General features: G+C 34.3%; 1 protein-coding gene across 1 annotated transcript in view; it reads right to left on the bottom strand.

Moving 5' to 3' along the window:
- SYT10 (synaptotagmin 10) overlaps window positions 1-27,483 on the bottom strand; it is a 54,745-nt gene that overhangs the window by 8,721 nt on the left and 18,541 nt on the right. The window contains exons 3-4 of the mRNA XM_011363151.1: window positions 15,187-15,754; window positions 887-1,007 (exon numbers count right to left, since the gene is read on the bottom strand). Of these exons, the coding sequence (XP_011361453.1) occupies window positions 887-1,007; window positions 15,187-15,754 (689 nt within the window). The remainder of the gene's footprint in view (window positions 1-886; window positions 1,008-15,186; window positions 15,755-27,483) is intronic.

The raw sequence follows: 27,483 nt of genomic DNA on the forward strand, positions 1-27,483 counted from the left end.
AGTTTCCTCATGCTTTCTGTAATGCAAATTTAGTTTATTTACTTTTTTGTTCTTAAGAACCACGAAGTTATAGATAATCCCCTATGTCATCTTTTACTAATATCTCCACTATTTCTTATTTCTGTTTAATTCAACGAATGCTACTGACCTTCCTACTCTGCCCTTATCATTTTTTCTTTCACGGGACTTTGCTCAAGTTCACATATTCAATTATAAATAATCCTCCAGGACTGTAGTGATTTAAATGAAGGAATAAAAGAGCATGATATGACTTTACCAATTTATCAAAGTTGGCACAAGAGAAATTTCCTTCAAGAATGTCTTTAAGAAACTTCGAGAGGCATTCATTTACTTTATTTATTCCCGTCTCTAAAGCTGCCAAATTTTTAGTCAGAAAGGTTATGGTAAGAATGCCAGTGGTGGTCTTGGAAACTGATTAGTTCTCTGCAGATCGGGTGAGAGAAATAAATTCAGTCTAAATATGTCTTCATGTAGCCCTCACTTGTAGAGTAATGAAAGTTTTAAGTGAATGGCTTAAAGTCCAAGAGTCTTCCTTTATAAGCAAGTGACAAGCTGGAAGTAGGGAAGTAGATGGTAAATTAGGCATTTCTGAGGAAAAAACTAAATCAGCAGAGAAGGAAATAAAATAAAAACCCAAGTTCAAAGTCGACCTATTTGATAACACCTTTTAAAATTTTTGTAATGATAATGTAAATAAAAGAGGTGATCTGAAGTATACTTTAGTTGGTAATGTCTTTTTCTACTTTTATAGTACCCCACTACAGACAAATGAACTCAATAATTCAATCACTATATATAATTTGGGGCACATGGAATATTTTATTTGGGAATATACCCTTGACCCACTGGCTTGTGATGTGCATACCTGATGCGCCAGTAATATCCATAGCTTTCAGATTTCTGCACTTGATGACTGTCAATGTCATACGTCCAGCAGTTGGCAAATAACAAAGGGAAAACATGATTTCACCCAGGTCTATACTCTCCTAGAAAGGCAATTGGTAATGTTAGCAATTTCAAACACTAGCTAGTGAAAACAAAATACAAAACAGAGGAAGAAAAGAGAGTAATATCCCAGCTGCTTATTTGACATCTCCACTTGTGTTTCTTATAGGAATCTCAAACTTAATACAGTCAAAACTAGACTGCTGATTGTACTCATTACTGATCATCTTCCAAAACCAATTCCTCTGTCAGTCTTTCTAAACTCAGTAAATGATATCATAATTGATATAGAGGCTGGAGCCAATGACCTTGCAGTCACTTTTATTCTTCTCTTTCCCTCACCTCTACATTCAAATCATGTCTTCTCTGCACTATCTACAGAGATATATCTCAAACTAGTGACTTTGTTTTCAGCTCTATTACTATCATTCACGCCACTATCACCTTTTGTCAGGAATACTTCATTAATCTCTAAAATTAATCTCCTATCTCAAAAGTTAATCTTTACCAGCAGCTGAAGCGATCATTTATGGAATGCAAATCAAATTATTTCACTTTCCTGCTTAAAACCTTCTAAGGTTTTTTTTTTTTTTTTTTTACCATGGCATATAAGTGGAAAATTTTAGGTTTATATTTATTGTTCTGGTATCATTATTAAGAACATCTCCTTCAATTGTTAAATAAGTCTTTGTTTGGACCATGCATTATAAGGTTGTACATGTAAGATCCTGTGTGATCTGGATGCTACCTATCTCTAACTGTATCTCTTGCCTCTCTACCTCACCTCACTTTGATTCAGACACAAAAGCTTTTTTTTTTTCTATTATTCAAACAAATGAAGTTTTTGGCCTTTGAATTTTTTTCTCTTATATCTTTACATGGCTGAGTCCTCACCATGCAGGGCTCAGCTCAAACAGCATCTCTTCAGCCAGGTCTTCTCCCTTCCTATCCTACAATCACCCCATTCACAGATGCTTCACATTTTTTTCATAGCACTTACCATCATCAGAAATTACCTTTTAATTCATTTTCTTGTTCGTTTGTTTCTCTGATTCCAATATAAAGTCTAGGAGAGACATGTTCTTGTCTGTCTTATTTTTACATCCTACTAAACTGCCTGGTACATAGCCGGCACTCAGTGCATTTTTTTAAGGAATAAAAAGATTATTAATTAATCTGGATGAAAGCTGATCTGCTTTGTTTTATTTATAACAGAACCATCCACAGTACCCTGATATAGATATATTTGCTGACAATGGTTGCATAGATAGTGACAAATGAAAATGAGTATGAAAATGCACATTTAGGATGTCTCTTAAAAAGTTGTTTACAGGATTTAATCAAATCGTTCCTGGTAAGACATTATGTGGTAGATTTAATTTTGGGGGAAATAAGTTGCTATGCACTCAGGTCAAAAGACTAGGTTCTTAAAAATTCTTTATGACAGGCTATTAACATTTATTGGCATATTCTTACAGCTCAGGTTCTGATTCATGTAATTCCATTTCTTTATTCATGATCTAGAAGCAACAGAGCCTAGTAATTAAGAGCATAAACTTTGAGTCAGTTAAACTTTGTTTTGTTCCTATTTTCTACTTCCTAGCTGTGAGATCCTAGGAAATTTAATTAAGCTTTGAATCTGTGAAACTTCATTTTCAAATTGAAGAAAATATCTACTCCACACAGGTTTTAATCATTAAATAAGATACTGTCAACAAAGCCCAAGGTATCCGACAGTGTCTGGCATATGATAAGGGATGCTATTTTGTTCACTGCTGCATTGCTATCATGTAGAGCAGTACCTCATATGTATCAAGTGCTCAGTAAGAACTGGATAAATGAAAAAAATTAATCAAGGGATGTAATTATTATCTTTTGAGAAAATTAGTAAAAGTAAATATTTTATAAGAAAGTTAGATCCTACTGGGTCTCCCCTGGGCTGTTGGATTGCTGCAGACCCAAAATAGTAAACAAGATCCAATATGAGAGGCCTGAGGAAAAAGTAGGAAGAGTACAATCTCCTGTCAAGGATTCATTCTTTTTACCACCAAGAAGTACTGAGAATTATTTGCTGGGCCCACTGGTAGGTGCTGTAGACACTGGGATAAACATAGCATGATCCTGCCCTTGAAGATCTCAGCTGAAAAAAGATTAGTCTATAAAAGGCTAAGAAAATAAGTCTGAATTCTATTTTTATCTGATGATTCGCTCCTTTTCTCTTTTTTTTCCCAAGTGTTTCTTTAGGCTGAGTCAATGGGCTGAAGTTTTCTGTCTGGCAGCCATCCCCCGCCTTCCTTCACTGGGTATTCTCCTTCCAGGAAATCAATTATAATAGACACATTCTGTTATTAGCTGGTAAAAGTTAAGGAATCGCTTTATGAATGTAGAGCAAGATATCAAGTTCCACCAAGAAATATGGTGGGGGTGGTGATAACGAAGCTAGAAAAGAAATAGGGGACATGATCTCAGAGATGAAATGCCAAGAATCTAACAGGAAATGCACCACATGCAAACTGAAATAAAGTATATGAACAAAGACATCTAAAGGAATTAAGAAAATAAAACATATTTTCACATGTCTGATTGACACGGTTTTACTTTTATACATTAAATAATATGTGAGAGTAATTTTTATAGATCTTTTCCATGGATCCAGTTACAAAATAATCTTGACTATCAGTTATTAGCAGGCATTGGTAAACATAAAGAGGCTAAAGTGAGGAGTATGTATTAGGGCAAAGAAATTGAAAACAAAGAGCATGATTTGAGGACATTTCTGAGCAACTCTGTATGACTGGCTAGGTGGCTTGTTGCATACTACGATAATAAGAAATCTACTTAAATATTTAAACTCCATGATGTAATCAGGAATTTTAAGAAAACTGGAATGAACTGGCTGGTGAAAAATTAATTTATAACATGCATCCATAATAACTGCACAAAAATTCGATACTTCATTAGACTATATTTTTTCTTTAAGAAGTATGGATGTGAAAGGACTAAAACCACTTACATACTGAAAAGGGCAGAACATTCTCTAAGATAAATACCAATATTCTTCAATTTTTTAATACTGAAAGCTATCTAAGAGATAATCACGAGAAATGAACTTAACAAAAGGAAATGGCTATACGACTTTTAAGAAGGTCCTATAATAGATGTAACAACAGAACTCCAGATTTTGGCTTTCATACATTGAGCTATACTGTATGCACTAATTCTCAGTACCCACCACCAAGTCTGGGCCGTGTTGATGGCCAAGCTCCAGAGAGCTGGTCAAGTTTTAACTGCTGCCTCTTCTGTGTCTTCCTCAGACCAGTGTAGTTTATAAAACGATATTCAGTTTTAACAACCTGACCCTTCTAGTGCCCAGCAAACAACCAGGAAATAAGTTGAAAGGTTACTGAACATCTGGCATAAATATGCAGTAAAATTAGCTTATATAAAGAGACTACATTATTTCTTACTCAACACCTATTTACTATTATTTTTAAAAAAATTCTAACAAGAATGTTTACTTGGTATATCAATTTACATTATGTCAAAACTGACACGTGAATGTTGGGATGAGAAAACTAATAGCTGAAGGGCTAGTGAAGGCAGCGATAAATGAAGCTGCAAAAACACAATGCATGTATACATATATATGTGCATATATGGAAGCAGATATTCTAAAAAAAGATAGCAATGACCTTTGCACTGAGCCTTGCCTATTGTGCACAGGTCATTTTGTATCAAGGGGAACAAACACTAATAATGCCTCAGTAACTTAAAAAGAGCATTTTATTATAGACTTGAACAGTCACTAATATTAAAATGATGACGAAGTCTTAAAGCTAAGGAAAAATATCCTATATTTCCCGTTTAAGAAGGTGGAGAAGTGTACAATATTTTTTCAGTTATTTTTATTCAAAATCCTTAAAATCTGAAGTGCTAATTTTGGCTTAAAATGAGAAAGACTTCGAGTTTCTGAAAATGTTACTTATGAGCAATCTCATTTATTCTAATTCTTTATAAGCACGAGCTTCCTAAATTAACCTTTGAAAAACTCTTGTATCTTTGAGCAAATAATCACTTGAAAGCTGGCTATAAAGTCTAGGATATAGTGTTCTATAAAATTATTTTCAGGTAAGAAGACCTGTATTTCATTCTTATACACACTAAGGTATTTGGTTGAACATTCGCCATGAAAATCTTATGACTTCATACTTGGGAAAGGAGTTGTAAGAAAAGGCCAGGTCAGGGGCTGAACATCTGATTTCTTCATGCTGGCTCCACAGAGAGAACTGGGTAGATAAAGATTATTTTCTGATGATAAACTATATTCAAGCTCATGAACAGTTACAAAGTTTTTTCCCCATGTATTGGCTTTCCAAGATTAAAAAAAAAGTCATTTGAAAGACAAATTTATATACAAATAGTTGCACTCCATATCCTATTTCAGGACTAAGCGAATTAACAGTCAGATCAAGCTATAGCAAATGAATGCAAGAAATGAAGAAGAGGCACATTAAAGGGTCAATAACCAAGGGTGAAAAACTAAGGGAAGCATTCCTGGAGGGAAATAATCTTTACAGTGGAGGATGAAAGATTAAAGAGATGGAATTTCACAGGGAAGAAAAAAGAATAATGTATGTGAATACTATGGTTAATAATAATGGTCATAAAAATAATATTTGAAAAGCATTTCTTTATTTAGAGAAGGCTACATTAGGAAGGAAAAAGATAGAAGACAGAGGCCAGTGAAGTAGACAGGCGTGGGAAGGTGTTGGCTGAAGAAAGTTTTGAATTCAGTGATATATTGGAAAGTAAGAATCATTAAGACTTATTGAAAAAAGCCTTTAAACAAACAATTGGTTGTCATGGTGACATCAGTTATCACATCCACTTTAGCACACTAAATGCAGCCTGCCTTCCACATTTCTTGGTTGGTAAGAAAATGGATGGTTTTCCACACACTGTCAAACAATGTATTACTAGATCAAATGTGCTTCCTTATCAAGTTTCTAGTCCTTTACCCACCTGTTCACGAAATGAAGCTACAGAGCAATGCAGACCCAGAGTGGGTCTACTGGATTCAAACTACTGTAAAATTTTTATTTCTTCCTAACTCACACCTTCCATTCAACTAAGCAAATCATGGAATTTAACTTTGAACAGTCGACTTCGCATCACTTGATCTCAGTTTCTTTGGTATAACATGAGAACGTTCGAGGAGATGAACTAATTTATTCTTTAGCTCTTAAAATTAGTCATTTTAAGCATGGTAAAATGAAGGCTAATATATATAGTTCAGGCATGTTTGAGAATGTGAGGTCCTTTTAGGCCTTGTTTGCTATTGAGTTGGTGGATCTTCATTGGAAAGACCATGAAAAATAAATTGATGCTCATAATTTGATTTCAAGTTCAAGAAAAAATGGTCATAAAAAATAGTTATCACTTCGATTTCCAGACAATGTGCTAAATGATGGATGTGATCCTTAAAGTAGAGACCTTCAGGGTTGATCTGGTTAGGGATTCATGAGGAAAGACCACACAGGACAATGAACATGCAGTGTCATTTATACTGTCTCCTGGTTCTGATAAAAATCTCAAAGAGATTGATTTTTTACTCTCTTATATGCGCTGGACACACAGGGCCTAAAACAGTGGTCCCCAATCTTTTTGGCACCAGGGACCAGTGCTCCTATGAGAATCCAATGCCTGATGATCTGAGGTGGAGCTGAGGCGGTGATGCTTATGCTGGGGAGCCGCTGCAAATACAGATGAAGCTTTCCTCACTAGCCTGCCACTCTCCTTCTCCTGTGGGGCCTGGTTCCTAACAGGCCACGGACGGGTACTGGTCCGTGGCCCGGGCGCTGGGGATTTCTGGCCTAAAATACAGAGTTCACTCTCCTCAACATGACACATTCAGTCCCTGACAATCTAATTCCTAATATTTTTTCTACTTTCATCTTACAAATTTCTCTTCATGTTCTCACAACTCCAAAATTGCACTCTAGCTTTATCAAATGCCTTGTCAATCTCTAAACATTCATTCAATTAGCATGTTTGTGTTTACTGAGAGCATCCAAAATGTCATGCACTCTTCTATTAACTGGTGGAACACTGATGACCAGACAAAACTGTTCTCTTCATAGGGTTTATGATTTTAGTCAAGTCACTTAACCTTTCAGAACATCACATACTTAATTAGGGGACAAGCTGGAAGAAAAACATAGGTCTGCATAGTTTTAAAGTACATGCTTAATTTTTTTTTTTTTTTATCCAGTGTTGTAAGTGCTTTTCAGAGAGATTCTTTGGTTTTAATTATAGAATCAGAGATGAAAAGTACCTGATTCTTCCCTTGAGGATCTTGAAGGACTTAAGGGGCGTGTGGTATTTAATCTGAACCTTGAAGAATGAGTAAAGGTAAAGGGACTTAAAAACAGATGGAGATACATATAAAAGAGGCTTTAAGGTTCCGAATATCCAACAATATTCGGAAGGTCAAATTGAGACCACTGGCTCTAGCAATGCCAGAGGATAATTTAAATGGCAACACTGACCTTATTCTAATGAACCCTCCTCTGGAATACTTACTCAGAGCAAGATGAGATCCATGTTCATGCTTAATAACAATTTCCTGTAGGGGTTGCATTTAGATTTCAAAGGTGTAATATAAAAAATAATTATGTCACAGGGGTCCAGTTTGCAGCCTAACACATAGTAGATGCTCAAAAAGATACTATTTTTTTTTTCTTGTTTAAAACAATTTTTCTGGGGTTGGTGACTGGCATTAGGCTGATGCTTAATAAAACATTTATTGAATGAATAAATGAATGAATTAATTATAAAAGCATCAGGCCTGGTCATGAGTTCAATGTCTGCAGAGACATCTGTTTGAAGGAGTGAAGATTACTCAGTAAGCTGGGACAGGTGAGCAAATTGCAACACTGTTTATGGATGTCGTGGGCTTTGTGAGTGGAACACCCTGGAACTGTGCAAGGGCGTGTCCATATAAGGTGGCCCTAAAAGTACAATAAACTAATAGTCCTAACAGTTTTGAGCCATTTAAAGATATACTTAAGATTTGGGAAGCTAAGGTTAGAGGATACTTATCAATTAGTTTTATTGAACTTTATTTATATATCCCTCTAGTCTAATGTGATCTGAGATAATTCTATGGCACATTGGAATTTCAGAGTCAAATGCATTTCTAAGGTGTATAAGTTACTCTTTTTCTTTGCACATCTGGTCATCTCCTCCAACTCACCAGCACAAGCAGTCTACTGACCCTGGGAGGAAGGGGGAAGAAGCTGATAGAATACAATTAGGAAATGTAATTAACATTATAACTTCCAGTTTCTAGCTTCCTTCTTTTCCTTCAAAGAACCACAATTTTCCAACAGCACTTCCTCCTTGCCCTTTCTCCTTCGCCCAGTGATTCTGATTAAATCAGATTTCAATCATGTTCAATGAGCGTGGGGGCAGAAACAGGCAAGGAGGGTTCGATTATAAAACCTAGTTAGATTCTTAGATTTTTATGTCACATTTTTCATTATTGATTCTTTCCTGCCATCTTTACTTGAAGATAGAGAAATGCTCACCAGGTGCCCTTTAGTGAGACCTGCTTGCATTTCTGCAAGAAGGAAGAAATGCACTTTGCATTAAGTGTACAATAATAAGAATTGTGCTTTTCCATGGTACAAAGTCCAGGTGAAACTTTGCTAAAGTCAGAACAGAAAAGAGCAGAAAACATGGCAGTGTTAGAGGTGGGGTAATTACAAACCATCTCTAGCATTAAGTGATTAACAGTCGCAACTATTGCCAGGGATGCTATTTAATAGCGCCGAATTTCTGCTCAGTGGGAGAACCATTTTCGGCTCCCAATGCAAGTGGGAAAGATCACTTTCTGCCAAAATAATTTAGTTTTTATCCCATCCTATGCAATCACAGACTTATCTACCAGGAGCCATGAAGCGCTCAGGTTGTAGAGACAGAGCTGAGATCTTAAAACAGCCTTTTCTGGACTTAACAAACTAAGACTTACAACCACCTGTGTCATGAGGAGCCTGAAACAAAGAGATAGCCTAATACAGACACTGGGACAAGAGCAACTTAGAATATAAGAAGAGGATACAAATTTGATAAGAACTCTTCCTTCCCTTTATCATACTGGTTAGGAAATATCTTAAGCTTCTTGGTGAGAGGAACTGGAGACTTATTCTCAAACATTAATCATTATTTATAGATGGGGCATAGAAATTGGTATAATGCTGTATACAGCAACCCTTAGAGCAGCGGTCCCCAAATTTTTTGGCACCAGGGACCAGTGCTTCTGTGAGAATCTAATGCTTGATGCTCTGAGGTGGAACTGAGGCGGCGATGCTCACACTGAGAAGCGGCTGTAAATACAGATGTAGCTTCGCTTGCTTGCATGCCACTGACCTGCTGTGCAGCCTGGTTCCTTATAGGCCGTAGACTGGTACCAGTCCGCGGCTTGTGGGTTGGGGACCCCTGCCTTAGAGTGTTGATGCTTTTATATACCTTTACAAAATCCTTATTTAAAGGAGCCTCTCTCAGTATCTCTGTATGTAAATACTTGGACTGGATGAACTTGGCTTCACTATACTAAAGTCTACCTTAAATTGATTAGTATGGTTTCACCTCTGCTCTTCAAAGTCTAAGGGCTCTAGGTGATCTGACGCTCTGCCATCTCTCTGATTTCATCTATCACTCTCATCAGAGAGGCCTTATCTGACTACCCATCTAGGGTGACCCCTCCCCACTGCCACTTCCTATCCCTTATTCTGCCTCATGTTGCTTATACCACTTACATTCACTGGACATATTATCTATTTCCTTTGTTATTATCCTACTCCCTTTTCTATAAAGTAAGCCTCATAAAACAGGAACATTTTATGTCCTACAACATCCAGAAGAGTGTCTGGTAAATAGGAGAACTAAATAAAAGTTTGTCGAATTGATGGATTTAAGATCCTTGTTCTATAAGTGGGCAGAACAGGTAACCAACCTCTATTACCAAATGTTTATTTAGCCATTATTTTTCTCTGAATGGCCAAGACATAACAATTATTCCTCTATACATAACTAGATAACAAGTTGAAACATTTGCGGTCTACTTGGTATGACAATAGCCTATTTGGGCAGAATTTCTATTCTCATTACCTATGCTCTTCTGTAGACTGGTATTTGATAGATGCCTACACTTGCAAAACATGCCTTTACTTACCACAGGGTGTGGGATTGTGCAGAATTCTTAACATTTAAAAGCACTCCAAAAAAACATGAAGAAAATTGATATTCGGTCAGTAAGATCTTTGGTTTAGTGACTTTATAGAAAGACTTCATGCAATATATGCCATGGCATAGTCTTTTACAATGTTGCTATACTTTATTCACTTCAAGATTGAGTTAAAGAGTACAACATAAGTACCTCTCATTTATTTTCTAAAAAGTGAGGATAATACTTTTAAGAAATTTAAATATTAGGGTAAGAAACTTAAGACATGAATGAAATTGGGATGTTAGTATTCGAGTAGATAACAAATAGCTATTTTCTTTATGTGCAAGATTATAGATAATGGCACTTAGCAACTTTAAATTTTAAAGAAACTTCACATTTGTTATCTCATTTTATTTTCAAAATATTCCTGTAAAGTTGATATTATTAAAAACCTCTTTTTTTATAGATGAGGTAACAAATTCAGAAATCTTAAGCTACTTACCTAAAGTGATACCGCTAGGGAGGGAAGGAATGAAAGGCAGAGAGAGAGAGACAAAGAGAGACAGAGAGAGAGACAGACTGAGATGGATAAAGAGAGAGAGAGACAGAGACAGAGACAGAGACAGAGACAGAGAAAGAGAGACAGAGAGACAGAGACAGAGAGACCCCCAAGGATGACAGAGAAGCTCGATGGTGATTATAATCTTTACAAGTAGAACGATGTAGAAACTTAGATTGGAAATTATGTAGATGCAATAAATTTGGAAAAAAAACCAACTTGCGTTTTTAAATAACCCTAAATATTATAATTACGATATGGTTAGCTTTGGCTACCAATTTTTAAATGATATTCTCTCAATTAATATCATTGAAATACCACAGCTGTGCTTACCCAACAATTCTATCTTTATTTAAAAAGTATGGCATCAGTGTTGAATTCAGTCTAAAACTGGTGGCACAGATTTAAGTGTTAGATATGCATTAACTTTGATTTTTTGTTTTGTGAAACAGAACACTGTTTCAGAACAGTAAAACAAAAGAGGAATCTACTGCTTAAACTGATAATAAAAGGCTAATGTAGTTGTTGTGGGCTATTTAAAAGCCAATTTACCTGTAATAGTTCACATGAAATGAAATGTACTCAAAAGAGACTGAACAGACACTGAAACTTTGTCCTCTAAATGTATGCAGATGCGATTTAATTTTTTAAAATAATATAATAAACTCCAGACATTTATTGAATACCAAATATTCATGAGACAAAGTTCCTTTTAACAGTCTGCCTGAGTTGAGCAGGTGTTAAGGTCAATAAAAATCAGGTTTTGGAAACTCTCAAAATTTTGTGATAGTCTATGGTAGACTCTATTATTTTAAACTTAATTTAAATTAAATTTTATATTGCAACATAGATACTACCAATTCTTGCAAATGTCTAAAAAACCTTATAGATAGATTCACGGAACTTATTTGCATCTTTTGAGCTAATAATCAATTAATGGTGGCCCATTATCATATGTGATATTTGTGACACTTCGGGGTCAGGTTTACTGCAGAGATGAAATAGAAAATTAGGAATCTTCACAGAGGAGCAGATGTGGGTTCACTGTATCTGTCTGCGGGCCTTTGGCTCCGATACTGCCTGATGCACTTGGAAGCCTAGTGAGGCAGCCCCTGAGCGAAAAGGTTTATACTCTACTGCCTTGCTTTCCACCACATTTTTTCCCTTAAAATGAGGCTGCACTTTTGTCACTCTTTAAAATGTTATTGGTAGTACATTATTCCACGATTAACAAACTTTAGAAGAGAATTTGTTGACAGATAAATGCAAAAAAAATATGTAGTATTCTTCTGATCCTGGGATAGATCCAGGATGCTTGAGGGAAGAATGAAAAATATATCACTAGAAATAAGAAGACAAATTCAAACTATTTTTTAAACATTTAAAGAAATTTTAGTAATCTGTAAGAAAATACATTATTTCAAACCAAAGCTCAGCTGGAACATTTAGTATTAAATGGTTGACACAATGAATACGACAATTTCTTTGTATTTGTCATGGCAAGACCAACTCTTTAAACAATACTCGACAGTTCCTTAGAAGATAACAGATTCAAGCACTTTATAGCTGTGAACCAGGTGGTTTTGTATACACATTCTCCTTTCTTGTGAGTGTCTAAAACATAGATTGTACTGAAAAGATGTTCACTGAATAGATGAGTAAATAAATATGCAAAATGAAGTTAGTCCTGTTCAGAAAAGGGAAAGTTTTTCTTTATACTTTCAATGGCTTCTTGAGTATGTATGAGAAAACTACATTTAAATATTCAAAATACATTAGTCTGTATAATTATTACTTTTTGAAAAAAGTTAATTAAAAATTTGAATAATATTATACTCCCATAGTTTAAAGAGAAAATGTATATAAAACAATATGTTATAAGTCATTCTTTTTCTATATTTATCTACCAATAATAGTTTCTACCGTTCTTGTTAATAGGTACTATTATTATTAAATTCTTGTGTGTCTTCACATAGGCTTTTTTGTATATATAACTGAATATGAATATATATTTCTCCTTCCTATTACAGAAATAGTGAGCAGTGTCACAGGGTGCAGTGTTCTTCAATGTGATTTCCCCTTACGTTGGAAATATCTGTATATTAGCGCTGTAGGTGATTGGCTTGCCAAATTTGTGATATACAGTGGGATGATCCCTAAAGTGAAAATTTTTTGCACAGAATAAAGATACACCTTTATTATTTCTTTTTTCATTCAATCTCAAATTTTAAAAAACCCTGCTAATTCTTGATAAAAAATATCAATCCCTTTTGTATAGAAATAACTTATTAGTAATGAAATTATGAATATAAAATATATAACTCTTCTTTCAACCTGATAAGATTTCGACAATAAATTAACAATATTCCTAGTTTATTTTACATACATAATTATCTCAAATAAGAACCTTAAATTATAATAATGTTTTTTCAAGATTTATCCTTAACTAGGTAGTTATCTATATAAAGAAAGCTAACATTCTAATTCAAATATATATTTTATCTTACACAGCTTTTTAATATCTATGTCCACATAATTTATCACCTTTGCAGGTTTCTACAGGACTGGAATGCATGAGGGTATATAACATCGCTTTCTATTTCTTTTTCCCTCCTTCTTTGTAGAAAACCCTATAATTTCTATATGAAATTATTTAAAGTTAATGATATATAAAAAAAAGTTTCTTATGCACATTTCAACCGATGTCAGTTTTTTTCATTTTTTTAATCTGAAAATATAAAATTGCTTAATGATTTTCAAAGGAAAGTTTTTAATGAAATACTATGCTAATCATAATGATGATTATATATATATGAGATGACATATAATATATAATATTTGTGTATATTGTGAACTTTGGTCCCATAGCCAAAACATTTAGGTTTCGTTATATCGTTCTAATAAAAAAGCTATGAGTATCTAGAACAGTGTGTGCCTCAATGTTTCAGTTAAAAAGAAATGTCTTTTGACTGGAATAACATAATAATACATTTCAATATCTGCCTACCTCTTTTCATATCCAGAATGCCGAAATAAAACTCAGAATAAAGGCACCCCCAAAGATGGCCACATGCCAATTCCCAGAATCTGTGAATATGTTCCCAAATGATAAAAGGAATTTTGCAGATGTGATTAAGATTATAAAACTTGAGATGGGGAGATTATCCTATCTGGGGATAATCTTAACCAAGAAATGCTTGTGGCCTCTGGAAGCAAGAAAAGACAAGAAAATGAATCTCCTGTAATCTCCAGGAAGGACCGCAGTCCTGCCAACACCTTGATTTTAGTCCAATGAGACCCATGTCGGACTTTTAACCTACAGAACTGTAAAACGATAAATTTGTGTTGTTTTAAGACACTATATTTGTAATTTTTATAGCAGAAATAGAAAGTTAATATATTAGGCAGAGGAAGATTGAAAATAAAATTAAAGAATTTAATGTTTCATTAGCAGTCAAAAATTGAAGTCTCCACAAAAAATCTCTTCCTTTTTCTTGAAGGATCACTTTGAAACACAAAAATGTACAAATGTAAAACAAACAAACAAAAAAACCACTGTCAATCTCTTAGACGATTTTACTAATTTTCAGACATCATTTGGGGGTTACTTACCCCTGAATCTAAATACATAAACAGAACATGCTTCATATAATTTTTTGCATCCCTAGTACTTAGATCATGCCAAACACACAGTAGGCACTTAACAAATATTTGTTGAATGAATAAAAGAATAAATAATAAAGATTGGGAAATCAAGAGAAATAACCTAACAATAAATTATCTGCCTTTGCATTTTAGGAGGTGTCATATTTTTTAAAACAGGAAAAATCACTGCTTACCATTTTTCCCCTGTAGGAATATAAGTAATAAGTAATAAAGTGAAAGACAATATGAAATCAAAAGAGCCCCAATACTTTTGAAATATGTTTTGGTTTTGAAATTTCTTCTTTGTTCCCTAAAATGTATCACAACGAAGACCATAAAATTAAAATACAACAATTGAAAATGTTATGATGATGTAATGCAATAAACTGCCAGTATAAATTTTAAAATTAACATCCATATAATTTACAGTGAAACTATAAGGACCCCCAATATTGGTTGTAATTAATGAAACATTGTTAGGGAAAAAATACAAAAAGAACTATTTCAAATTAAAAAATAATTTTCTTATTTTTAAGAATAATCCCTTGTCCCTATTTTTGGTAACTTACAAGAGCTTTTTTTTTATTTACCCAATCACTGATGTTACCTATATACTGTTAGGTGCCTGAACTATTATTATATATGTAATTAAATCTTACCTTGGCAGGTTCTTAGCACATAAATTTCATAACTTTGTAAACTTATTACAATAAGTTGGTTAATATTTAGTTTTATACACCACTGTAGGTCAAATAAAAAGCAATATATTGGTAGCACTATTACTTACTGTTGTAGCACAATGAATATCTTTCCATATGATGGCTTCTCTGGAGAGATCAGAGACTTCAAACAAATTATCAAGAATCACTTCCCCAATCATGTCATGTCTAGAAAATCTGTCAAAATCATATACACTGAAATGTAGTTTTTTGTTGCTTAGTTGATCATACGCTACAGGAAACTGAAAAGTTTCATCAAATAGAGGATTTAAAGTTTTTCTGTGTACGCGGGTCTGAAATTTCTTTTTCCTATCTGGAAGAAGATACATCTTCACATAAGGGTCCGAAGTTCCTGTGAAGTCTTTAGCAGGGAGATCTAAGGCTTTGATAATTTTGACAACTAGAAGTTCGTTTTCATAATCATATTGGAGGGTAAAGTTAAATTTCCCACAGGTTTTGACATCTTCTTTCCTGTTGCCCTCAGAATCAACTGATTTCTGCTTGTAGAGCTCTGGTTTTATCCTCCCAATGCTGGTTGTTGTTTCTCCTCTTTGCAAAACGGGTTCTGTACCCATGCTAAAATCAACACTGGAAACCTGCATTTGCCTTGGTAGGTGTCTCCTGAAGGAATTGTGGCTGTACACACACACACACACACACACACAAGATCATTTAGGTAGTTTATTAGTGGTATTATTAAACATTGGCATATAAACTGTTCCCCATCCCCAGGATAATAAAAGAATTATATCTTTATCAACAGACAGATACACACATACACACACACAAACAACAAACATACACACACTCAAAGAGCTACTTTTGAAAAGCCAGAAGTGCAATATTCAAAGTCTCCCAAAATTATACGAACACCTGAAACATACAAATGTAAATATTTATGAGCTTTTGAAATGTTGTACTCTCAATAATTAAGTACAATTATAAAGAAACACAATTAACAACAAAGCTCCAAATTCCACCAAATGCTATGAATCGTTAATCTGGGAATACCTAGGGGTAAGCATTATGTAGACAAATCATACAGATGGCTGGTATCGTTTTATCTCAATATTTATGTCTGATGGATTTCATGTTTTCGTGACTACAGCATTAAAATAAAAAAATGTTAAGTTTACATATTCTTTTTTTCCCCCTCTTTAATTCCCCATTCCATACTTCCACTCCTGACCTATGGATGTTGCTGTTTCCCCTTAAGAACTGGATCTCTCAAGGCAGGGCATCTCCTCCCTCACGCTCGTGGCATGCACCATGGGCCTGGTATACCCAGGGCACTCCGGGGGCCTGGGGTACTGGAGGGCCTGGGGCACCCATGGTATGGTCCACAGCTCCACCTGAGGCGTGAACCCAAGACCTTCTGCGTGTAAAGCAGACATGCTAACCACTACACTATGGAGTCACCCCCAGTTTACATATTCTTATACTGTGTTAATTATTTCTAATACTTAAGATAACTGAATTACTATTTACTTAAAAAAGTATATGAAGTTGTGACAGCTCAAATGAGCACAGTTTCTTTCTTTTTTTAACATGGAGTTGGCTTCAGAAATTCTAAGAATTAAAAAAATTCAGAATTTTAGAATTTGAGATCAACATAAGTTTTCAAAATTCTAACCGACTTTTCTTTAGTCACTATTACTATTCATCTACTCAACATTTCTAGAACATTAGTTATATAAGCTTACTAGCATCCCATAGATTTTATTTACATAAAGATCTACTTATACATCCTCCGTAATTTCCAGCATGAGATATGTCAACTTATTTGTCTCCTTAAGGCTTAGTCCCAGGTCATTTTTCTTTTCTCTCCTAAGTCTCTTCATCAGACTAATGGCCAGCTCTTTGACTATCGTTATCTTGAATCTGATAATTACCTAGATGTATCTTAGCTGCAAAAGCTTCTAGTCTCATATTTCCATATCTGCAAGGGAGATGCGTAAATGAATGTACTAATTTTGCCTCTGTCTGAAGCAAACTCATTTTCTCTCTTTTGCTCTCAGACTAGTTCTCCCACAATTGCTGACAATAGCCCTAACGTTTCTGTCAGTCATTCACGCTAGGAAACCTGCAGTATGCTTTGAATCACTTTTCTTTTACCCACGAGATTTATTTGACTTTCTATATCCTGTTATGTTTGCTTTGGAACACCTCATGTAATTGTTCATTTGGTTCCATTTGCATTGTTACTCAGTCCAGATCCTTATCATTTTATACTTTGCTTTCTAGAGTAGCCTTTAGATGGCTTTCTTTCTTTCAGCTCTTACACTTAATACCTATCCAGCACTTTCTTCAAAATTCTTACTCAACTCTTGTCTATTACATCAGGTCTACATCTTTTATAGCACTATTATTAATAACAGTGTTTAATAACCAATTCATTTTTACACACGTAAGAGCTGATTTAAGAGAAATAAAAAAATTTGTTAATATCCAGAATTAAGATACCTAGTCATGATACCATTGAGAATTAGAGGAGATGAGAATGTTAAACCTAGAACAGGCAGAAGGCAGCAGAGCAGAAAGCAAAGGCAAAATTAATGCTGGCCACATTCTAATATCTGAAGAACTGTCATGACAGAATTAATAAGACTTTATGGAAGTTATAGGTAGACAGACTCAGCTCCATATAAGGGAACGTTTAAAAATATCTAGAGCTGCGAAGTAATGAACTTCCCCAAATAGGAAATGTAGAAACAAATATTAGATGTTGAAGAAAAGATTTCTGTCTCAGGTGAGATGCTACACCTCTACGTGTTTCCTAACACAATTTCTATGATCATCTGCTGTTCTATGGTTCTTTGATAAGTTTATGGGTCTAAATGCTCAAGATATCATATTATATATATATTAATAATATGCAATAGATTAAAATCAGAATTACAATCTGAGGTGTTCTGAGTTCATTCTCTCATATTTAATTAGCTTATTTTCTATAACTAGACTGAAATACTGAATAATTATTTAGATAGCATAAAAAATGCTTATGGTTGTATTGAAATTAATTTAACTTCTCTATAGTCCACTTTTATATAAATAAAGAAGACAAACCAAAATGAGCTGTGCAAGTACCAGCAACCCTATTATTTATAGACTTCTCAAAAACATTTTTTTTAAAAAAATGATAGTTCAGCATATATATTGCAAACAAAGGTAACTATGGAGACTGATAAAGTGGTGGAAGGGTACCACAGGTGAAAATGCACAGCAGCAATTTTGGATTATTGCTTCCACAGCATTCTGCTTAGCCTCACTGCCTGAAAGAGAGGCCTCTGTCAAAGAGAATTATATGGAAGAAGGCTTAAGGAAAAAATGATATTCCAGTATTTAGAACAGGAGAAAATAATATCCAATGAGAATTTTGGATGAAATAAAGGAGAATAATGAATAATGAGACAAAAAAAGAGATAAACACTATAAAATTTTCACAATAAAAAATTAAAGTTTGACCATGCTCTTCAGATTTTGCCAGTAAAGGCTAATACATTGAGTGCTTACTCTGTGTCAGGTACTTTTGTAAATTCTTCATCTACTCACTTGATCCTTATGTAACCTTATGAGGTACTTACCATTATGTTCCTCATTTTATAAATAAGGACACTGAAGCACAAGAAGTAAGCAACTTATTTAAAATCACATCACTAGGCAGGTGCTAAAATAGAAATTTGACCAATTTGATTGAGGCAGTCTGGGTCTAGTGGCTACACCCTTACCCACCGTGCTGTACTGTCATAGTGGTGGTTATCACATTTGATTAAATTATTCTAAAAATTAATAATTCTAAGTAACCATATAAAATAATAAAACATATATATGTTTTTATGTAAAATTTTCACTTAAACATTATATACAATATAATTATTTAATTCAATAAGATCCAAAGTTTACTTGGTTAAAATAGCTTAAGATATTTTTTAGAGATGTTTTAAACTTTTTTGGCTAGTTACCATAAATTGAAAATACTAAGTAGAAAATCGAAATCTAATGTTTTGAAAATACTAAGTAGAAAATCAAAATCTCTACTATATATTAAAAAATGATTAAGACTTGATAACAATTGAAAAATTATTTCTGTGTAAAGAAACATACTAGGCTACTTTATCTCAGATGAGGTAATTAAATCCTAATTAGAACTATATTAAATTTAAGACCTAATATTTTAGTTTCTGTATGTGAGTATAGAATTGGTGTCTTAAATATTTCTCATCTTTAATCAATAAACGGTCTTCCTCTTAGGTGAAAAAATTAGCCATATTAAAAGTACTGAAAACAAACATTAACAAACACCATTAAATGATGAATGATTGTACATTTCTCTAATTTCATTAAAGATTGAAGTGATCTGTTTCCTTAGGTTGATCCTATTTAAATGCATTAAATAGGATCAGCTCTGAAATTTTGACCCTGAATCTGTACCAGATATACAGGATCATGGGGTAATTAGGGTCAAAGAATCGTCAGAGGTCATTTATGAAAATAAGAATTAAAAAAAGAATACAAGCACTATATATTGTAAATTGTTAAAGGAGTCTAGTATAATCCAGTTTATATATTTAATATTCCTAAGAAGCTTAGAATATTTTATTAAATAATCTAATATTTCTACCAAAATCACTTTAATTTATGAAACATTTTTTTTTATTTTTGTGAGCAAAAAAACCCCCAAAGTTAATTCCTAATTTTCTATAGGTCGATTCTATAACTTTGCTTACTTATGCTTTTTAATACAAGGAAATTTTAATCTTCTATTTTCTCTCTAAAAATCAGTAATTTTTTTTCTTATGCCTCTGAATATAATTCTGCAGCTGTAAAGCCCCTTTTAACAGGAATCAGAGTAGTAGCATTTTTGTTCTAGTAAGCCAGTGCCCTAATTATAGGGTAAATAGTGCATATTTTAAGTCACAGTTTAGCTAGTCAGTTAAGAGAAGCTTTAATTATTACAATGTTAAACTATTACCATGACAACACAGATCTTCTTTTTCTTCTTGCTTTCTTTTTTCTTCTTTCTCTCTTTTGGAATGACAGTGATAAGTGGCTATTTACTCTCAAATACCCATTCGGTCAAAGTACAGGTTATTTGATTATTACAGATCACATTCTTACCCTTCAAACCTAGGAAAGCGCCACCCAAGTACTCTTTCAGATGGAGAAGAAAAAACTTTCCCCACTTTACTTGGAACATCTGAGAGTAGCTAGATGGAGTCAATATGACTTGATGCATGCCTCTCTGTTCAAAGCTCTTATCTTTCCAGCTCAGATCTTCTTATATTTTCACTCAGATAATCTTTCCCACTCACCAGAACCTCCAATCCGTTTTACAATCACTAATTCCTCAATATAACTTCTCCCTTTTTACCCAGTTTCAATTGCATAATTAATCATTAAAGCCACTCTTTTATATATATATATATATATATATATATCATCAGTTGCTCTCTACTTTCTTAGTCCCAGGGCAAAACTGTAGCACTGGTTGAATTCGACTCCCCATTATCGCTGTACCTGCACATGTGCAAGTGAATACAACAGAAGGAAAACATAAAACAGCTTTCCCTGTTCCACTTTAAGTTTAAGACCACATTCTTCACGTCAGCCCTAATGCTGCACAGCAATGCATTCTCTCTTTTAATTTCCTAGATTTGCAAGAAGACTATTTCACATCTCACCTTTTTTCAAACTTCTATCACCTTCTTCTTCATTCTCAGTCTCAATTAATGACTTTACTTCTTACTTCTCTAAGAAAATTAAAGCAAAGAGCAGAAACCTTCCACAGACTCCCAGTACCTCGTCAACCTCCTATTAGCCTCTTTAACCACATATATTGCCTTTAGGTGAATATTAAATTAACTACCCATGCCCCTATCTAAAGACAGTCCCTCCACTTGTATACTAAATCTCGTTTTCTCTCATGTAATCTTCAAGAATGCTTTCTCATTCCTGCATTATTAATTCTCCCTCTTTACTAGATCATTATCTTCAGCATAAAAACATACCCTTATTTCTCCTATCTTGAAGGAATCTTCTACTCACTCCACTTTCCCTGTATTGCTGTTTCTCTAACACATTTTGCAGCAAACTCCTTGAAAAGGCTGAGGATGGTATGCTCACTGTCCAATTTATCTCCTCCCATCCTATTTAAACCCACTTTAATTAGCTTTTCACATGCCCAACTCCAGCATGACTGCTCTTGAGAACGTCAACTATGTCTCCTGCACATTGTCAAACTCACAGGTCAAGCCACAGGCTTCATCCCCCCTGACCTTGTCAGAGTCACTCCTGGTTGTTCACACACTCTCTTCACTTAGCTTCTAGGTTATTACTCCTGGCTCCCCTCCTACTTCATGAGTCTTTACTTCTCAGTCCACTATGGTGTTCCTGATGTCTTAATACTAAAGTACCTCAGGGATTCACCTCTGGCTTTCTCTTTCTTATCTACACTCACCTCTTTGATGTTATCAGCTCCTGGCTCTGGACCCTAAATTTATATATGTCATAGATTCTCTCCAGATTTCCAATTATTATCCAGTTACCTACTCAACTTCTTCACTTAGATTTATAATAGAATCCTTAAACTCGGCAAGTTTAGATCTGTTCTTTTCTCTCAAAATCACCTTATTCACAGTCTTGTCTGTCTCAACTTGATCCTTCCAGATGCTCAGGCCAAAGCCTTGGAGTCCTCCTCGACTCCTCTCTTTATACTCATATGCCACAGCTAATCTGTCAGGATATTCTGTTTGTTCTACCTTCAAACTATATGCTTAATACAGCCAGTTCTCGCCATCAATAACTATCATCTCCCTGGTTGGAACCACTATCACCTTTGGCCTGGATTTGAGCCTCCTTAGTGATCTTTCTGCTTCTATCCTTGTGCCTTCTTCACTGTCTATTCTCAAAACGGCAGAATTATCTTTTCCAAACATAAGTCAGATCATGCCACTCCTCTGAAAAAAAAACCCTCCTGTGGCTTCCCATGTTAGAGTAAAAGCCAAATATGGTTTAGTCCTTGCTGCCTCTCTGATTTTTCTCCTAGCATTTTCCATTTTGCTTTCTCTGCTACAGTCACACTGGCTTTCTTGCTGCAGTTGGAACACAAACGGGAGGTTCCAGCTTCAGGGCCTTGCAATGGCTGCGTCCTCTGCTCGGAAAGCCTTTCCCAGACACCCTCACAGCCCACCACCCTCCTTCAAGCTTTTACTCAAATGCTATCTTCTAAGCAAACTCTATCCTGACTATCATATTTAAAATTGCAACATCACCCCTCCCTCCCTTTTGGCCTATCAATCTCTTTATTTTGCATTATTATTTTCTATAGAACTTATTACTTTCTAATATATCAAGTAATTTACTTAGTTATGTTGTTTGGTTCTTTTCCACAAGGATGCAGGTGGGGATTTTTAAGAGTTTTGTTTCCTAATGTGTATCAAATGTTTAAAAAATGCCTGGCATATAACAAGTGTTCAATAAATACTGTAATATATAAATTAATTAACTATTTTTCCCTAAAAAAATTTAGTCATATCACTAACAATCAAATAGTAAGAAAAGTTCTTTGGAGGAAAAACTGTTTTCTTCTCAATTATGTAATATAATGGCTAAAATTCATTAAAGTAATTTATCTATTCTGTCCAAAAAATTTACCAGTAACTTGTCATTTAATAGCAGTCGATGAAATAAATATTCAGTTATTCTGAAAATACTTGTCCTATGACCTTTCTCCATGTCAAAAAAGGTGTAAAAATCATAACAACAGATGATAAACAATTGCTCTTGATCTAATATATGTTTAAAGGAATGCTATGAAGTAATTAGGTTGGAAAATATTTCCTGGTAGTTTTGATATACAAATAAAGTTCCAAGAACATATTTTATATCACAAGATTAAAAAAGTAATACAAAATGAAGCATTAAATATAAAAAAGTCTCTCAATAATAACTGCTCAAAATATTAACTCCAAGCATATTCTACTTAGTATTACTAGATATCTAGAAGTTCTTTTGACACTAATTATGTATTCTAAATCTAAATTTCTGTGCTCATTGTGTCATTTAGGCCTTCCCTTATCTGGAAGTATGCTGCTAGCTATCATGAGCCTACCTCCCAGTGAGCTTAGCTAGGTTTTGGAGAAAAATGTCTTAGTCCACCAACTGAATTCCTCTACCACCCTGGGTAACTCTTCTGTGTTGACACATCTCCTTGGGCATACCGCAAACAGTGTATTGAAATTTCCTGTTTTTAGATTGGATTCCCTAACACTTTTACTAGATTGTGGTCTTTATAATGGCAGAGTCAGTATTTTTCATCTTTTTTAAAAATTAAATTTATTGAGCTAACATTGGTTAACATATAGGTTTCAAGTGTATAATTCAATAGTATGTCATATGTATATTGCATTGTGTGTTTACCACCCAAAGTTAAATTTCCTTTCGTCACTCTATATTTGACCCCTTGACCCTCACCTGCCTCCCTCTTTCCCTTTTCCTTCTGGTAAGCATGGTAACTGGTTGTTCTCTGTTTGTTGTTTTGTTCATGTGTAGCTTTCAGTTTTATATTCTATATATGAATGAAATCACATGGTTATCAACTTTTTCTGTCTTACATTTCACTTAGCATGATAATCTCAAGATCTATCCATGTCGTAAATGGTGGTATTCATCTTTTCTTATGACTGGGAAATATTCCATTGTCTTTATATACCATATCATCTTTATCCAATCATCTATTGAAGCACATTGTTATGAAATTCGGAATTCACCTATTATGATTTTCATCATAACATGCTAGAACTCAGAAAATGCCTTTCAAAGTTTATATGAAAATAATTTACCGTAAGATTCTTGTGATTAATAGAATAAACTTTTCAAGCATTATTTGTACTACGAAGGAGGAGGGCCCAATCAATTTATAATTAGTGCTTTGAAAGAAGAGATAATATTTACCAGTGCCAGAAAACAAACTCTCCAAGTTTGAATCTATTTTGTGAGGTTTTCTCTCGACCTTGGTTCATAGAGTCATCTCATTTCAGAAAAGAAGTTAGTGCATACACCCAATGCATATGTTTCATAAAGGAGATTATTTAACCACCTCAAGTGCATGGTTCATGAAATTTTATTTCAAAGACATAGATCTCAGGTACTTCCATTGTTCTGGATAAGTATTCTTTCTTGATATACTAGTTAATTATATATCTTTTAAACTCACCCTTGGTGTAACATCTTGCTTTCCATTCCCTACAATGTCTTGGAAAGGATAATTGCAATTTGTGCTGTTTTGAGAGAAATTTAATTTAAAAAAATCTCTTAAACTATGCAATCCAGTTTTACATATTCTTACACAATTCTTCACTTCTACTTTAAGTGTACATTGAATATTCTTTCTGACATTGCGTGTGATTTTAAGAATTACTTTTCTAAGCAACCAAAGCCAACAGCAAATCAATCAACACATATGAGTCAATGATTTCTTTCCATGTACATTTTCCTGCTTTTGTTCAAGTTCAATCAGATCTGCCATTAGGTTTCCTAATTATTTCCAGTAGGTCCTTAGAATTCTCACTAACAGTGGCTAACCTATATAATTCCTCATCCTCAACAAATTATTTTGCCACTTACTATTCACCTCATCTTTCCACCACTAACGAATGCCCAGAAAATTGGTCCTCATACTCATGCCTGGAAGTATACCATCACTAACTTCTTTCTAATAGAAGCACAATTTATCTCACCACTTGATGCCGCTTTTAAAGGAGCAAAGTGAAGTAGAGAGATATCAATCAAGAACATTCATTTAATGCTTATTATGCACCTATGCAGTGATGGAGATTAGGTTACACAGCCTTGTACTCTGAGAACTGAGCATCTAGTTTGGCAAACAGGTAGAGCTCAATTTTAAGACAATAAGTAATTAATTGCTAGACTGTAACTATGGCTTTAAATAACAAAGGATAATAGCTTATAATTGGGCAGAAAAAATAGACTCTTAGATGCATTTTCCTTAAAGATCCTATAGTAAATAAAAGAGAGCTCATCATTCTAAACAAAGGAAGCAGCATGAGCAAAAAGCACAGAGGCAGGCAGTTGAGGTCTACGGGAGGGCGACAGACTATGGGAGAATGATAAATAGACAAAGTATCCTTCTTATTGGCAACCATGAAAGATCCATTTGAATAGATAAAATGAAGTCACATAAAATGAATTTATTTGCAGCTTTTTTTCGATCAACAGATATGCCCTTAGTTCCTACAGTGCTTTGTCTAGGTGTCAAGAGCAATGCAGAAGTGAATTTGGCAGATTTTCTGTCTACGAAAGCAGTGTAGAGCTTTATCTGTGAAGTATGTGGAACCTCCAAATATGTTATAATGGTAGTTTGGTATCTCAGATTCTAACGGTTTGAACATCAGGCTTTTAAAAGGTTTGGACTAGAATTAGAAAGACTAGAATATCACTTAATGTTTTTTTTTCGTTTGTTTGTTTTGTTTGTTTTTTTTTTTTTATAAGGGATCTTAGATTCTTCCTTTACAACTTTCTCAGGTTTCTCTTTTTTTGTTGTTGTTTGCTACTTCCTGATTTTTATTATGGCTGAACTATTAGTTACAAAACAGAGGTCATCTTCTAAAGTCTGTCCTATAAACTTTTGTCAGATTAATTTTCCTAAAACACAGCTTTTTATCCAAGGGACTATTCTGCTGCAAAAATTTTTGACAGGACAGACTTTAACATCTTGGCTCTGATTTCAAGGCCTTCTCATACATTAATTCCAGTTGACTTTAGCTTTTATTATTCTTCCATTCAATTCTATATTTGGCTGATGGGGCCAAATGTCCAAGGTAACTTACCTGCTGTTTTCTTAGCAAGATTTTCTGTTCTGTGACTTTTCACATAAAATGTTTCCCGCTGGGATGCGCTCCCCCCACCCCTACTCCACCCCCCATTGCCATTTATGTGCATTCCTAGTTTCCCTTAGCCTCAGCTTGATGGCCTTTCTCCATGTCTCAGCTGGAAATAATTTTTTTATTTGAATTTTGCATTCTCCATTCCACAGTTTGCATTTGTAATTCTTTATATTGAAGTTGGTATTATATGTCTTATCTTTGAATTATGTTGTATTGTCAATTTTTTTCCAGCTCCCTAGAATTTGTAGAGTGGAAAGAGTGGGCAGAATACACTGACTATTCCCAGAAGCAAATGTCTACTGAATAAGCCTATTGGATGAATGAACAATCAATCAAGGTGGATGCTAGTAGAATGTTAATAATGGAGAAATACCCAGATGCTTGCTGGGCTGTTTGTTTGCCTGGCAGGTTGATGAGACCAAATGTCCAGGTATTTGAAAAAGGAGATGAGAACTTGAAAAATGTGACAGTTTCCAGAAATGCTGTTAACTTCCTTACCAATCAGGATGTTATTTAAATACACAGACCAATAAAACTTGAAAAAGTATGATGTTTGTCATCTATTGCCTGAGCAAATAAAGGGGAGTTGCAACAGACTGGAGCTGGGATATCCTAATAAGGTAAAGAAATCAAGTATTAAAGTTAAATTCATTGTGTGTATGTGTGTGTGTGGTTTGATTTTGCTACATCTCAGTGAAAAGTTAGCATTTCAGCAAAAGAATTTGATTTATAATAATATACGCTTGATCTCTGTGTCCAAGTGGATGGCATAATGAACACAGCAATTTCCTTTTCCTCTCTATATAAAGGTAATTTCTAGTATGATGAAGTAATTAATGTAGATTAGGGCTTTTGAAAACTAGGAATAATCAAATTTTCTGCAAAGAATTCATCTCAAGGCCAAACATTAAAATCATAACTTTAGTTATTCATAATAACCATATATAATTCCATGTATCTAATTGAGTAGAAAGAGCAGAAAGATGCCCCCATTCTCCATCCTCCAAACTACCTGTCCTCAGCAGACTTGAAGCCAACACCTTTTGCTATAAAAACTATATCCTCTTGACTTTAATGCTTAAAATGTATTCCACCAATCTGGATAAATTTGAATTCTAACTCTCACTAGCTGCATGACTTTGGGCAAATTTTTACATCTCTCTGGGCTTCAGTTAACTTGCAAGTAATGGGGATAATTAATAACACTTACTTCATGCAGGTTGGTGGAGGATTTGCAGGAAGGGTGCCTGGCATAGTGACTGAATTATAATACTCAAAAATAATTTTTTAATCTTTCTTTCCCAGTCACTCATATAAATGAGAAAATTCAAAGAAGCAGATGGAATGATATCAAAGTTCTAAACTATAAATTTGTATTCCACTTTTTATCTTCGAATATATGTGATATGTACAATCCAATTTTTATGTTTTTTTAAGATTGAGAGATAAAGTTTTTTTTTT

This window comes from Pteropus vampyrus, unplaced genomic scaffold (genome assembly GCF_000151845.1).
Source record: "Pteropus vampyrus isolate Shadow unplaced genomic scaffold, Pvam_2.0 Scaffold82, whole genome shotgun sequence".
Lineage (NCBI taxonomy): Eukaryota > Metazoa > Chordata > Mammalia > Chiroptera > Pteropodidae > Pteropus > Pteropus vampyrus.